Source organism: Pleurodeles waltl, chromosome 11 (assembly GCF_031143425.1).
Source record: "Pleurodeles waltl isolate 20211129_DDA chromosome 11, aPleWal1.hap1.20221129, whole genome shotgun sequence".
Taxonomy (NCBI): Eukaryota; Metazoa; Chordata; class Amphibia; order Caudata; family Salamandridae; genus Pleurodeles; species Pleurodeles waltl.
The window spans coordinates 94,870,854-94,885,620 of record NC_090450.1 but is presented as its reverse complement, the minus strand read 5'-3'; the positions used below and the strand labels follow the sequence as shown (position 1 = coordinate 94,885,620).

The following is a 14,767-nucleotide window of genomic DNA, read 5'->3' as shown; positions in this document are numbered from 1 at the left end:
AATTCAATCAGCAAGCAGAACAAGTATTACTCACCCCTAACTCAAGCACCCCTAAGCCGCACCAGCACAGCTGCCTTCTTCATTGTGGAGTGCACTATTGTTGCAAGTTGAAAGACTCAAGCTTCAATTTAAAACAATTCTCAGACCCTAAGCCTCCGACCTTAGGTCTCAATGCTGGGGGGCACTAAAGCAATGTCCTCATGTTTCCAAGAAAACCTTCAGCCATAGGCTTCCAACTTTTAACTATCAGCAGACCCATGACAGTAGCATTCAAGGATTCTAAGGGAGAGGTGACATACACTCAAGTCCCAGGCTGTAACACCACCATCAGGCCCCTTAGCCCTTTTGGCTGGCTGCATGGTACATTTTTTGGAAAGGGGCTCTGAGCAGGAGATGCCTTAAGGTCACCACAAACTTCAATCGAGCTAGCACAGCACCCGTCATCATGCTGCAAAGAGTGATTGAGCGAGCAAGCCTCGGTCAATAATTCGCCACTTAACTATGGACAAAGCATTAGAGGGTGATGAGCTGGGCAAGTAAGGCAAGGCAGAGGAGAGGCATGGAAATAGAAAAGGTTCACGAGGTAGGTTGGTGTACAGACTGCAGTTCAATTGCAGTAAGATCCAGGAGTAAGCGCTAACTGATACAGCTGAGGAGCACAGCAGCTGCTGTAGTATGTTCAGGAAGGCGTGAACTGCAATTAAACCTCCATGAAGGCTAAGTCTAGTTCGTCTGAGTGGAGTGGAATGCACATTCTCATAAACTGCTTAGCAACTATGCAGAAACTAACCTGTGTATATTAACCAGGCTACCAAAATCCCATTTACAAATACTGGATCAGTTGCTAAACAAATAAAAACAAATGATATTTGGTATTTATTGTCAGCACTTCTTCTCTCTGTTTTTCTCCTCTCTTTTCTGCCCTTCTCTGTCCACTACCCCTCCTTCCTTTGCCTTTCATTCTTCCCCCGTCCCTTTTCATTTATGCTTTCTCTATATAGCCTTGGTTCATTACTCAGGTTCCTCGTCATCTCATTCTCCTACGCTAATTTTCAGTGTATCCTGAGAGTCTCCCACTTATATTGACGAATATTGATTTATATACAGCAGTTCATATTTGCCAAAGCTAATGCTGCACACCTTTATATTGACAGCTTTCTTTCGTATTTTTATTATATGTCGAGGATGTGTCTGTAATCTCCTCATGTTTGGTTTCTTTTTGATGTACCATCTACTTGCTCATATTAAGCAATGATATTTCTTGTTTTGTCTTGTTCTCAAAATCCTCAGTAGAAATGTAATAAACAAAAAAACGTCTTTGTCTTCAGCAAATACTAATAAAAATAGACAATACTCTACAGTTCTTAAGTAGCTCATTCCCTTTTCCCAACGTGTGAGATCCAGCTTTCTTATTACAAAATGCATTAAGAAAAGTTTTATGAACATTTATCTCTTTTGCATCCATTTATTACAAGTGCGCTTGTAATGCGCACACACTTTTCTTCAGGTGCAAATCCTTTATTGAGTCTTTCATTAACAAGAATTAACAAGTATCACCAGAGAGATGAACATATATAGGATGCTATCATAGACTTCTTTCGGTCGTAATGCACATGCTCTATCATTCTCTACAAGAGCGCTGCTGACATCAGTGACGAGTGTTACCTCATTAAGCCATCCTGCTGGTTCAAAGAGCTGACGTCTGAATTTGACAACTGCAGTGATTTGAAAGTCACAAACGTCAACCTCGCAATAAGTTGACTTTTGTAATACCGCACACGCATACACTGTGCCAAGTTTATAGGCGTAATTGTACTATTTGCATGATGTTCCATCTGCTTTTATAATTTATTTGAAAAAAGTAGGATTGACGCATGGTAATGACGTTGTTAGCATCCACGTTTTGCTAGAAGTAACATCTTGTAATTTATAAGTTGCGATGCACAATTTCTGCATTGCTCAAACTACTGCTGGAGAATTATGATGACACAACTCAACTGTGAAAAGGAATTGCAGTAGAGTAAAAACTTATGTTTCTATTTTAGATGAGTAGTACAGTCATAACTAGACTATTACAAGGACATTAAAGACCAGTTTAAAACACTTACTGCAGTCTTCTATGTATTATAATGAAACTATGGTCTTCTAAAGGTCAATGTACATCAATACTTCACGTACTAGAAGAGGTATAGTTTTTGCAGGTTTGATGAGGACATTGGTCCTTAGATGCTCAACTTCATGTACTATAAATCCTATACCGAACATTATATTCTATAAAGTTTATTGGCAGGAAGCTATGCTGATTTCTTTAAGTGATCAGGTTAGTCTTTTAAAAATAGTTATCCTGCTGCTGCATCATGTACAGAATATATGGATATTACTGTGTACCTTAAAGGATCCTACCATATTTTATTACGTAACAAAATAGAGAAAAGCACAAGCAAAGTTATGGGGAATTTGACAGTGCCCTTGTCTACAAAAAGTGGGTAGCAGAGTTTAAAAGCTTCCTCTAACTATTTGGTGGGAGAAATAATCTTTGTGACTTAAAAACAAAGTTCAGAAAGCAACCTTGTGACTTAAAAACAAAGATCAGAAAGCAATCTTGTGTCCTGAAAACAAAGATCAGCATGCTCAGAAGCAATAACTACAAGTACTCAGAGGACAATCCATTGCCTCAAAATGTCAAACTGGTTTGGTATAATGCAAATTATGATAAATCTAAAATAAGAAAAAAAATTATTGCATGGCCATAACCAACTGTAGGACCTTGAAGTGAGACACAAACAGTAGTGTCTCTGAATGCACACAAGCGTGATTGAAGCATGTACTGGTCTAAATTACCTAGGGAGGACATGCACATTTGTAACCATAGAGATAAATTAGGCTCCATTAAATTTAGCTCTGTTGCTTCTTACAATGGTAGCATATCCTGTTAACAGAGGAAGCTAAGAGGAAAATACCACACATGGAACTTTGTTACATTAAGATAACACAGAAAATGGAGAAGATCCAACTAGAGTACAGTCTTCACTAGTGATTCAGGGTAGTTATAGCCCCACACTAATAAAACTAACAATCAGTTTCAGAGAGCCCATGTCAAACAGATAATACCTGATGTCATGAAGTGGCAGAACTACCAAGTCCCTTTGACAAGGCAACATCAAAAATCTCTTGAACATTCATTAAGTTGATATGACAAATCCCTAGAATGTTCAGCAAGGCAAAATAATGAATCGCTTCAACATTTGACAGAGATATTATGAATCTTTTGAACATTCAAAACAGCAATATTACACATCTCTAGAATTTGTGACAAGCCAATATGATAATCTTGAATGATCAGGAAGAAAATATGACGAATCTCATGAATGTTTGACAAGACGATTCCAAAAATCCTTTAAACATTCTGCAGGGCAATTTCACAAACAACTTGAAAGATTGAATAGGCACAATTCAGAGACCTGCTAATATAACGTCATGCCAAAACATTAGTTTGAGCAAGGAGACTAGAATAGTGCAAATAATAATTGAAAAGGGCATACCTTCATGTTCTGATGGAAAAGTGAATGATCCACTGTTTATGAACATAGATGTAATGTCTTCATCTTCTTGCTGCTGGCAGATCTCTATAGGGGACAGAAAAATGACTTCAGAAACCTGACAAAAAGCTGCTTGACCACAAATAACTTATTGCAAAATTGCATCTTTTTTATCAGGCACTGGCGTCAACAGCATTTCAGCAGGCCTTTCCTTTTAGATAGTGTGAAGATACACAGTAACAATACAAGTATCAATTGTATTCCAGAGAATTTCTGAATACATTTGCCAATGGATGTCAATTCATGAAAAATACAAGGGGCATTGGAGGTTACAGCACACCCCCTCAACATCAGACAACATCACAGTGTTAACCCCTTTACCAACCTTAAAAAAATTAATAGTCATGAACTTACTCCAGTGGTGGAAAGTGAATCCCAAAGATTGAAAATAACACAGGTAAATATGACTCCTAGAGCTATGCCTGCACTCTGCTCCTGGTGTTGCCTTCAATATTTCATAGATTAGTGGTAGCTGTGTCAAGGGCACCAAAGGACAAGCAAGGAGTAACAGCTGCCAATGTACCATTTATTGATGTCTATGCATTTGACTTAATGTGTGAGTCACCCAAACACTTGTTAAGCCAGGGATTTAGCTAAAGACTGCCGAAGATCGCATTTTCAAAAGTTGTGCCCAAATGTTTTACTTTTTTATAAACAGATATAGTTGAAAGATCAACCAAACATTTCATTTTTAATGAAAGCCTCCATTTTCTTGCAGGAAATCTATAGAAATAATGGCCAGACAGATTGTCACAAGAGTATACAGGCAGAAGCAGTAGAAACTATCAATGCAAGAAGTGATAACATTAATCCCTTAAATTACTCCTTCCTTTGAATCACAATGAAATTAGAGAGACATGAGGGAATAAATGGCAAGATGTTTTGGCCAAGCACCATTAACTGCAACCTCTGTTTCATTTCAATAACCAACTATTTAATACCTTCCATATTAAACAGCTCATGCTGTCACCTTTGTGTGAGATTGATAGATTTAAAGAAATCCATAGACCTATTCCGGCTATTCCAATAAAAGCAATGTGTGATCTATGGTCTCTGTTAAATGTTTTCAACGTTAATTAAAAGAATCACACATTATTATTAAACAGTTTATTTGACAATATAAGGCAACTCAATAACTCTTATGCAGTGGCAGAGGTTATATAGCTCCAATGTTTCCCTGAGGTTGTACAGAACCAATGTTTTCCTGAGACCATTGAAGGTGCTCTTATGAAGCAATAAATGATCAGTGAAGATGATTGAATTAATCATAACCACTGAGAACGCCTTTCAGTAATTTACATTGGATAATTTTGCCGGCCTGTCTTTGCAGCGCAGCTGCTGCCAGACATTTATCTGAGAATATCAGGGAGCAGCCTTGGCTCCACCTGTGTGTTGAGAGCCAGGAGTACATATTTTGATTGGGCAGAAATTCTGTGCTTCTGCAAAGAAAGTGCATGCCCTCCGCACAGCTGTAATCATTTTGTTTATCCGGCTGACAAAACTTGCACTTTCAGGGGCACACCTGTACCATTGTAATGCTATTAAAGTGTTTTAGATAAATAGACATTTATGGTATTTTTCTCTGGCAGCAGCAGATAGGAGGAGGTCAGTCATTAACCTACACAGATTGGTCTTGCTTCTAGTGCTTTCATAAGCCAGGTCTTTTAGCATCGCTAATGCTTGTTAGATCATCTGCCCCACTAGACAAATAAATCAATCATATACTAATCAGTCTTCATTAAACTCCTAAAGGAGGCCAACTCAAAAGCTAGGTCACTTCATCTTTGACTCTCTTTGAAAGAGACCACAAATGATTTGCATATGTTTGGTACTCATCTGTATAGACTGAAAAATGTGCAGGGTAATTAACAGTATTTCAGAAATGGAATTTAGATCCACTGGATTGTACTTCTCTAAACTTTAGAAGAATCCCAGCACTACTATCTTGGAGAGATAGCATAGCAGGAGTCTCCATGTTAGTAATGTCTTTGAAATTATGAACAAGCCTAGAACATGTGTTTGGGTATTTGAAGTTGGATTGCCCTTAGGGGAAACAAGCTTCATGACATGAAGACCAGTGCTAAAACCAGCTTTCTGGATCTTGATGATAGAGGATTGGAGCAACTTAGACTGCCCAGAAGTCACAAAAGTCCTCAGACAGGTGACCGTACCCCACCTAATAAATCTTCTGCATCAATGAGTTTATGTGCCATGATTATGGAAAGTCTGTGCCTTGATGAGCCTGCAATTGCCTTTGATTCAAATGGGTATTGTGGGAAACCATTTCTATCAGTTATGGTAGGATAAAGCAATAGTTCCCTTACACACTTGATCTAAGCATAGTGTCCCACTAGATGCTCAACACGCACACTCTAATATTGGACACTTGTGATTCATCATTCCAGAAAATACGTTTTATGGGGATTTTGCTCTTAACAGGTGGAGTTGGTGGTGTGGCTAAGCACCAAATGGAGTAGGCAGTTGGGTGCCGGAGCTACGGGACTCACGGCTGCATCAAAACCCCCACTGCCCATGCTGGAAGGGGGCACCACTCGGCGGCCCCCTCCCAGGCCCCCAACACATCCAGCGGCTCAGCAACTAGCCATCCAGAAGCCAGAAACTTTCCAAACCTGAGATCTGTGGCTGCGAGAAGTGGCCTACCTAAGATGGCGGCCGTCCATCCCGGCAGCGGCCTCCGATGAGGAGCGGGAGACAAAGGTCGTGCCGGATGTTTGCGACTAGTGCGTCGAGGGGCTGGCCTATAGCCCGACCATTGAAGAGGAAGGGTGGTGGTTGGGGCCTGAAGGATCGGGACCACTGAGCCCCCGGTGGACCGCCAAGCATTGAGGCCCCTCGGCACCGGCAAAGGGACCGCACAGGCTGCGAGACAAACAGAGGCAACGCTCTGACGACAGCATCCCCTGTGCCCGGAAACCCAGAGGTAAGAGTTGTGTGCCCAGCCCTGGCGGCATCGAGGAGGCCCCGATGCTGTAGAGCACGCACACAGGAGCAGAAAAGATCCGTGCGGGGCTGTGGGCGCGAGTGACCTAGTGGCAGTGACTTGCGGTCTAGAAGACAGCGACGAGGAGAGGGGAGCAGAGTTCTGGTGCTGGAAGCGCGCTACATGCTCCTATGGTGCAGACCAGTGCCGAACACAGAAGCAACTTGCTGAGGATGACCGATGGCCTGGGGCAGAGGAGGCCCAAGTCCCGAGTTATACAGGGACACAACCCTTGGGAGTAGTCCCTAACAGTGGAACAGAGGCCGGAGAGGGGACCACCCATGGTGGGCATTGGCAGCAGTAAGGAGAAACGAGGCTGCATACCTTAACATTGTAAGGCCCCAGGAGGCCCACTGAGAGGCCTGGACGATCTGGACGGGCAGGGCCACCTTGCAGAGACACAGGACGCTACTGTGAAGCCCCCGACCAAGTGCTTGTGTTAAGCAAACCTATCAGCTAGGGAAGGTGAAGCCAGAAGAATGCCCAGTGACACTAGAGGTATTTTGGAAAGCAGGGCCCTACAGAGAGGAGAGGAGTGAAGCTGCAGGGTGACATGGGACTGAGCATCTACAAGCTCCCTGGGGCGTGAGATGCCCCCTATGAGCCCTGAGTTAGCCACAGAGGGGAGGGAAAAGAGTGAAGTCAGTGGCTTAGCAGACCCTCCTTCACAAATAACTCAGAGTGCTGATAGGTCGCGTCAACATGACTGGAACCCACAACCATTCCAGGAGACCCAAGAAGTGCCAGAATGCAACAGTGATCCACTGCACGGAGGTCTCCCGCAGAGCACAGGCACACAGCGTTGAGGAGGACCCTACGACTGTTGTGGGGGGAATGCCTAGGAACAGAAGCCTACCCTCCATATAGCGCCAAATGGGGAAAGCTATCAAAAAGAGAGATGGAGATTCGGGAGGTCCCTCGCGGCCAAGGCCAACCAATGATAGAATAGAGCAAATAATACACTCCACAATGGTGATGACAACCACTGTGCCAATGGTACAGGACGTACTTCAGGAAATAGCAGCCTCACGAACTGCACTGGAGGTCAAAATAGACACCCTGAGTATAGATTTGGGCTTCCTTTGAGACGACCACCAGTGCTTAGCGGAGAAAATCACCATGACAGAATGAGAAATATCAGCAGCAACTCCTGCCTAGGCTCTAGCGGCTGGACGTTTGACTGCCGCTGAAGCCTGCTTAAAAACACTAGAAAATAGAGTGGAAAATCAGAGAACAGAGCAAGACGCAAGAACATTAGGGTGGCAGGACTTCCCGAGAAAGCTGAAGGCCCAGACATGGTGGGCTATCTGGAAGAATGGCGTCAAACTGTGGTAGCCACGGAGGGACTTTTCCCCCTCTTCGCGCTGGAGAAAGCCCATAGAGTGCCTGCTAAAGCACCACCACCGGGAGCTCCCTCAAGACCGATGATAGAGCGACTACTTCACTTCAGAGATCGAGATTACATACTGCGCCAGGCACGACTCCGCAAAGATCTGAAGATTGAAAACAGCAAAATATCAATATTCCCTGACTTCTCTCGAGAAGTTCAGTGCCAGAGAGCAGCTTTCACTTCTGTGAAACAAAAACTCAGGGAATTAGAGATCCCATGCTCCATGCAGTTTACAGCATGACTCCGGGTGGTCACCCAGACAGGGGTGGAATTTTTCAACACACCTCAGTAAGCGTGGGCCTGGCTAGAACTCTTGCCTGACTCAGACCCAGGCGGTCCTTCCCAGCGTCGAAAGAGGAAACACTGTCCTAAATTCTGTAGGAGACAGCCATCATCCAGGAATGACCCACCCACAGCAGAAGAAGTGCAGGAGGAACGACAGAGGGTGGTAGCGGTGTTTGCATCCCTAGGTGGGTCATCACAGAGCATGATGTCCCCGAGGTGACGGATGTGCGAATAACAGACAGACTCCGTCAGCGAGACCACGGCTTTAACCGTTCGAGCGTGGTTTTACCAGTGGTCACCCCTGGTACCGCAGATAAACTCATATAGAAGGTGATGCAGTTGCACTCATTTACGAACCTCTGATACCAGCTCGCTTGCTGGCACCTGCTGGGCGATATGAAGCTTGATACACCCTGCTCCCATACTATCAACAATGATGCTCCAACTACACAAATTTGAATAATCTCAACAGGATGAGGGGCAAGATGGGAGCTGGGGGGTACCCGAAGCACCCTGATGCATGACAATGGAACTACTACCCCCGCACACAACGTAGCCTGAACGTTAGAGGGCATGAGTATTTTTTACCTTTTGTTCTTTGACTGTTTGGGTGCGAGCATCTTGCTTTTTGCCCTGGGGAAGGGGAGTTTGGGAGAATGTTGTTTGGTTACAGAACAGATTATTTCTTGTTGCCTAGATTATTTCTTATATGCACATTGATGTGAGTCGGGCTCCCTTGGGGCAGGACTGGGGCCCCAACGTTGGCCAATGTGCTCCCCGCTATGCCTCTAATGGACACTACACTAAATATCAAGTTCCTCACACGGAATGTTAGAGGGATATGATCCATGGCTAAAAGACACAAGGTATTTTCACACCTCACTAGGTGGGGAATACAAATAGCAATGCTACAAGAGACACACCTAGATGCTGTTGAGGGCAGAGCTCTTCAATGACAGTGGAGAGGCCAGGTATACTATACTACTTATTCTGCTTATGCCAGAGGGACTTTAATATGGATTAAACATGGGGTACCACACCAACACACGGCTTCAGTCATAGACCCACTGGGAAGCTACACTATAATTATTGGAAAGTTAGATGGGAGAGAGATAGGACTGGGCAGCATATACAGTCCCAATATGGACCAAGTGGGATTCCTGGCATCCATCTCTGAACATTTGGCCACGCACTTAACGGGACCTGTATTGTTGGGGGGAGACTTTAATTGCATAGCAGACAAGCCTTTAGATAGGTCACATCCCCTCTGCCCTCTTCACCGACTACCAGGACCACCCACAGGTACAGCACTTGGCAGAAGGACTGGGGCCTGGTAGACTCTTGGCAAATTCAGCACACAGAACATAGAGACTACTCCTTTTACTCTCCAATGCATGTTTTGCATAAAAGGTTGGACACATTCCTATGTTCACCAGATATCCACAAGCTGGCACACCTGACCGAGTATCTAACCCGAACGCTCTCAGACCACAACCCATTTCTAATTAAGCTTGGGTGGTCCCGGACCCATGTACTGATCCCTATGTGGTGAGTCCAGACAGCATTGTTGGAAGATCAGGCTTTTACACATACCACTAGCGTGGTGATAGATGCTTACTTCGCGGTCAATGAAGGCTCGACACACTCAAAATTGACACAGTGGGACGGTTTTAAGGTAGTCATCAGAGGGAACTGCATCTCGCCAGTGAATGCCAGATGCTCTACATGACATAGCAAAAGCTGAACAAGAGCTGTGCACACTTGAGCAGAAATGACCTAATGCCACAGCCCTACAGACGGCACTCCTCACAGCGCGAGAAACAACATCAGTGGGATATGAAAGGCTGCACTGTTATGACTATAAAGCCAATATAGCACGTGCACACTTGGAAGGGGAAAATAGATGCTCCTCACTGGCATGGCTACCAAATCCAGCACATAGGGGCCCAGTTGTATTTGAATTAACCCATCCCACGGGTCACAGTACATATACATAGACTGCAATCAATTGCAAATTTTATAATTATTATGCTGATCTCTACACGAGTAAAGTTCGACCAACTGAGGCAGAGATCCACAATTTCTTATCACATCTCGCACTCCCAACAATCTCTGAACAAGGGTCAACGCAGCTGGGACCAGCAATTAAGCTAGCAGAAGTGAAAGCTGCCATCGCCGGTATGGCGCAAAATAAAATCCCGGGCCCGGATGGACTCCCGATAGAATTATATTTAGCATACATTCCTAAACTAGGCCCGAGATTGGTTGAGTTGTATGAAGAAGCTAAGGAATGTCATACTCTCCCTGCTTCGGCTCGGGAAGCCCTGATTATTCCTCTGTTGAAACCGAGGAAACCGCTCACGAGCGTAGCCTCTTACTGCCCCCTGTCGATGCTCTCCGTAGACAATAAGATACTGAGCAAAATTTTTGCGATGCGACTCTTGCGGCATTTGCAGCACCTGGTCCACATGGACCAGACTGGGTTTATCCCAGGGTGCCAAACAGTGATGAACATACAGCGCCTATTTTCCCTTCTTCATAGTGATGCTTATGATAAGCAAAAGGCAATGATGTTCTCAATTGACTTTGAAAAAGCCTTCGATAGCCTGGAATGGCATTATTTTCATGAGGTGCTCTGCAAATTTGGGCTGGGAGACCAGTTTATCGCATGGACAAGGCTGCTCTATGCCAACCCGATGGCCAGGGTTTGCACAGCAACCACTATATTGGAGAGCTATCGAGTAGAGAGGGGGCCAGACAAGGCTGCCCCCTCTCCCCATTGCTTTTCGCTTTGGCTATCGAACCATTAGCTTGTATTAGCAGGGCAAGAAGTGCCTGCGAGGGCATAACAGCGGCTGGGCAAACTCACCACATTGCCGATGATCTTCTCTACTTATGGGATGTGGGAGATGCTCTACATGGGGCTTGCAACCTGTTGGAGAGGTTTGGTGCTATATCTGGGCTCAGAGTGAATTGGCAAAAATCCAGTTTATTTCCTGTGATGGAGGGCAACGCTGATCCCCAGGACCTCAGGGACTTACAGTGGGAACCGCGGTGCCTGCCTTACTTAGGGGTTCAGGTCTACCATAACAGCCTAAACCTGCTAGAGGGAAACGTAGCACGGACTCTGAAGGAATTCGTAATAATATGACTTTCTGGGCGACCTTACCACTATCCGTGGCAGGACGAGTGACACTCTTAAAAATGATAGCTCTACCCCCCTATTGTACTTTTTTGGCACTCTCCCGCTATGGATCCCAAGAACCTTGTTCAAAGAACTGAACTCCATGGTCATAGACTTTCTGTGGGGGACGGGCAGGTGGCGATTGGCACTTACGGTACTACAGAAACATCTTGAAGAGGGAGGACTGGCTGTCCCCGACTTCCAAGCATACTATTTAGCAGGCCAATTACAATGGCTGACCAGATGGCTAGCCAGCTGAACATGCCTGATAGGGAGATTACCCCTTTTATCCTAGACCTTCACTTGCTGGATAGGGTTGTCCCCACCTGGGCCCCCCGCCTGCCTCCAGCTCCAACAAGTTGAAAGTAATACACAAATGCTGGTTGCAACATCTCCACAGATCACAATGTATCGCACACTATGCACCTGAAATACCACTGAAATGTCTACTGGCATTACCACACAGAGGGGATTGGAGGAGAATCTCACGATGGGAGATGGCGGGAACAACAACTATGGGCACTCTAAACGAAGCAGATTCTCTCTTGTCCTTCGAGGACTTCTGCAACCGATACCAGATTCCCGCAGGGTACTTTCTGCTCTACAGAGCAGTCACTGAGTTGATTGTCAAACATTGGCAGGTGGGACGAGCAGAACCGCCCATATCCAATGCGGTTCAATGTCTGATGAGTGCCATAGGTGCCTATAAGACAGTGATCTGCCTTTATAGTAAAACAAGATCCACACTATGCAAGCCACTAACAACACCTAAGCAAAAATGGGAAGCCCCTGTCAAAGAAGACGATTGGGAGGGAATATTAGCTCAGACTCCACAGGCCTCTAGGAAAGCCCGATTCAAACTTATCAATATATATGTCCTATATAAGGCATATTTGACACCAGACAGACTTTGGAGGGACTTTGGACTTGCAGAGGCCAGGTGCCCAAGATGCGGAGAGAAAGAGGCAGAATTTATCCATATGTTTTGGTCTTGCCCAAAAATATGAGAATTTTGGAGATCGTTCACACAGACAGTCATTACCTGACACTGCCTGTTAGGGGGTTATCAACATCAGGCATGACACAAAGTCACCGACCAGTTCCAAGATCTGGCCCTAGTTCTAGCTAAACAAGAAATAGCAATGACTTGGAAGGCGACACTAGGCCCCCGAGAGAGTGCATGGAAAAGAGAGGTATTGAAATGGGCAAAGGCAGAAGAGTCAGTAAGATACCGGGAAGCGTGGAGAGGCCAGGGGTTGCTGGAGAGAGCAAGTGCCTGCGGCACCCTGGTACGCGAATGGGAGCGTCTGGGGGAGGCTCCACAAGATGGAGTGACATCCCCCCGAACACCCTGAGACGATATCCATCGTAGGGACCAAGTGACTGATTCCACTACAGACAAGGAACACACAGAGGCTCCTGCAAGAATGGGAGAGGGTTGAAAACTGACAGGGGTTCCCATACGACAAAGCAGCAAGGGAGGCCTGGAACATAGGGGTACATCTAATTATCTAGTCACACAAGGGGTGGATGGAGGGAGGGGAGAGTTTAATCCCTCAACTGGGTGCTCTGCCATAGTGAGACACTAAATGGATGCCATGATATGACAAGAAAGACCTGTACAAATATTCAGCATAAAACACCATAAAACACCATTCTATTAGTAGATCCCAATGACATAATTCCATCTTGGCCTTGTTATAGTGATTAAGAGGTATATGATGGGAAATCTGAATATCAATCAACAGAAGTTCAAGATAATGTCTACTTCCTCAACACCATGGCAACCAGTGGCCCCAACAATCATTCAGGCATATTATCAAATTTCTGGTCATCTGCTTGCCTAACTCTGACTCTTCCTTTTGTGAAGAGATCTGTACACCAAATAAAAGCTTATTTTGGGTTATAGAACATACTGGACCAGTCTAATACTGGGTGTGTCATAGATATCGAAATTAAACATACGCCAAAGTCAATGTATATCTTTCCAGGGGTTACAGTGGATATATCCCCTAGGGCTGTCACCATTAATAGTTGTTTTGCGAGGTTCAGCTGGATACACAAAAAATGCTCTTAATGTAGGTTGTACTGAGAGTGCTGAGCCTTGGGGATGGTCTGGCATGGGCAGATGCTCCTTATTACCATCAGGCAACCAGTGATGCTTGTTAAGTGATGGATAATGTCTGCTGACATGACTGCATGGTAAATGGCAGAAGGCCACTGATTAACATATCCACAATTAGAATCCCGCCTAGTGCGACTAGTGCTAGCTAATAATCCAACAAAAAACTATACACCATGCAATTGTTCCTTAGGGTCTAAAATACTACAACTGAATAAAGTGTAGGAGTGGAGGCAGGATTTACTCACTTGCCCACCTAGCAGTTCTCCTGATTATTTATTTTTCCTCTAGAAAAGATTCTGAGCAAACACCTACACTTTCTTGCTATTGTAAGAGCCTCAAACCCTGGCTACAGATGATGATGATGGCTTTGCTGAAATAAAAGATATATACAGGATAGTCATTGACAACAATCTTGACAGCAACAAATCCCTTACTTAGGTGTAGAGAGCTCACCTGTAGATTGAAACAGAGGTATCTGAGTTCTAAGGGATTTGGTGGGTGACTTATCTTTTTGCGTTAGAAACAGTGAAATCTAACATAAAATATTTCAAAGATTACATAAATTACCCCCTAGATTACCCCAATTAGTTCGATAACCATATAAAACAACGATGTTGAGGCTGAGTTCCTTTATAACATTATGGAACTGCGAGGTGATTTCCAATATCCTTAACATGTACGACAGAGAGTAATTTATCCCAAATAATACACAGTCACATTAGCACCTTTCCCACAAACCATTTAAGACTTTGGTGCATAGCTCTTCCATATGAAAGAGCAAGCATGTTTGCAAACATGAAGAATAAAAATAAAACTCTAGTGCAAAATTAAACACATCAAAAACCTGTTATATATTTGTTGCAAACAGACATTGATAACACTTCAATATGTCAGTTTAAAAAAAAGCTGCAGTGGAGGTGTAGAAACATGCAAAACGACTCTAGCTTTTCTCTATCTAAGGGGTGAAAAATAAACATATTCTCTCTGCTTTTCGTTGTAAGTTATTAAAGTAGAGCAGAAGAAAGAAAAGCAACATTCAGTGTGTTGCTTTAAACAGCTGCTTTTATTATGCTCTGTGACCTGACCTGCCTTATACCTCGGCTGCTGCTTCTGGCAGCAGGCATTGTGACATCAGAACTCAACAGTAATAACTTATAAAAGTTGGGTTTTTACATCTTTTCTT

The 14,767-nt window shown here is 44.2% G+C and overlaps 1 protein-coding gene across 2 annotated transcripts in view; it reads right to left on the bottom strand.

Annotated features, from left to right (window-relative positions):
- The window catches only part of MECOM (MDS1 and EVI1 complex locus), a 1,802,619-nt gene that overhangs the window by 1,510,468 nt on the left and 277,384 nt on the right, over positions 1–14,767 (bottom strand). For both annotated transcript variants that reach the window (XM_069213205.1, XM_069213204.1), the window contains exon 2: positions 3,543–3,626. In XM_069213205.1, coding sequence (XP_069069306.1) covers positions 3,543–3,626 — 84 coding nt within the window. The remainder of the gene's footprint in view (positions 1–3,542; positions 3,627–14,767) is intronic.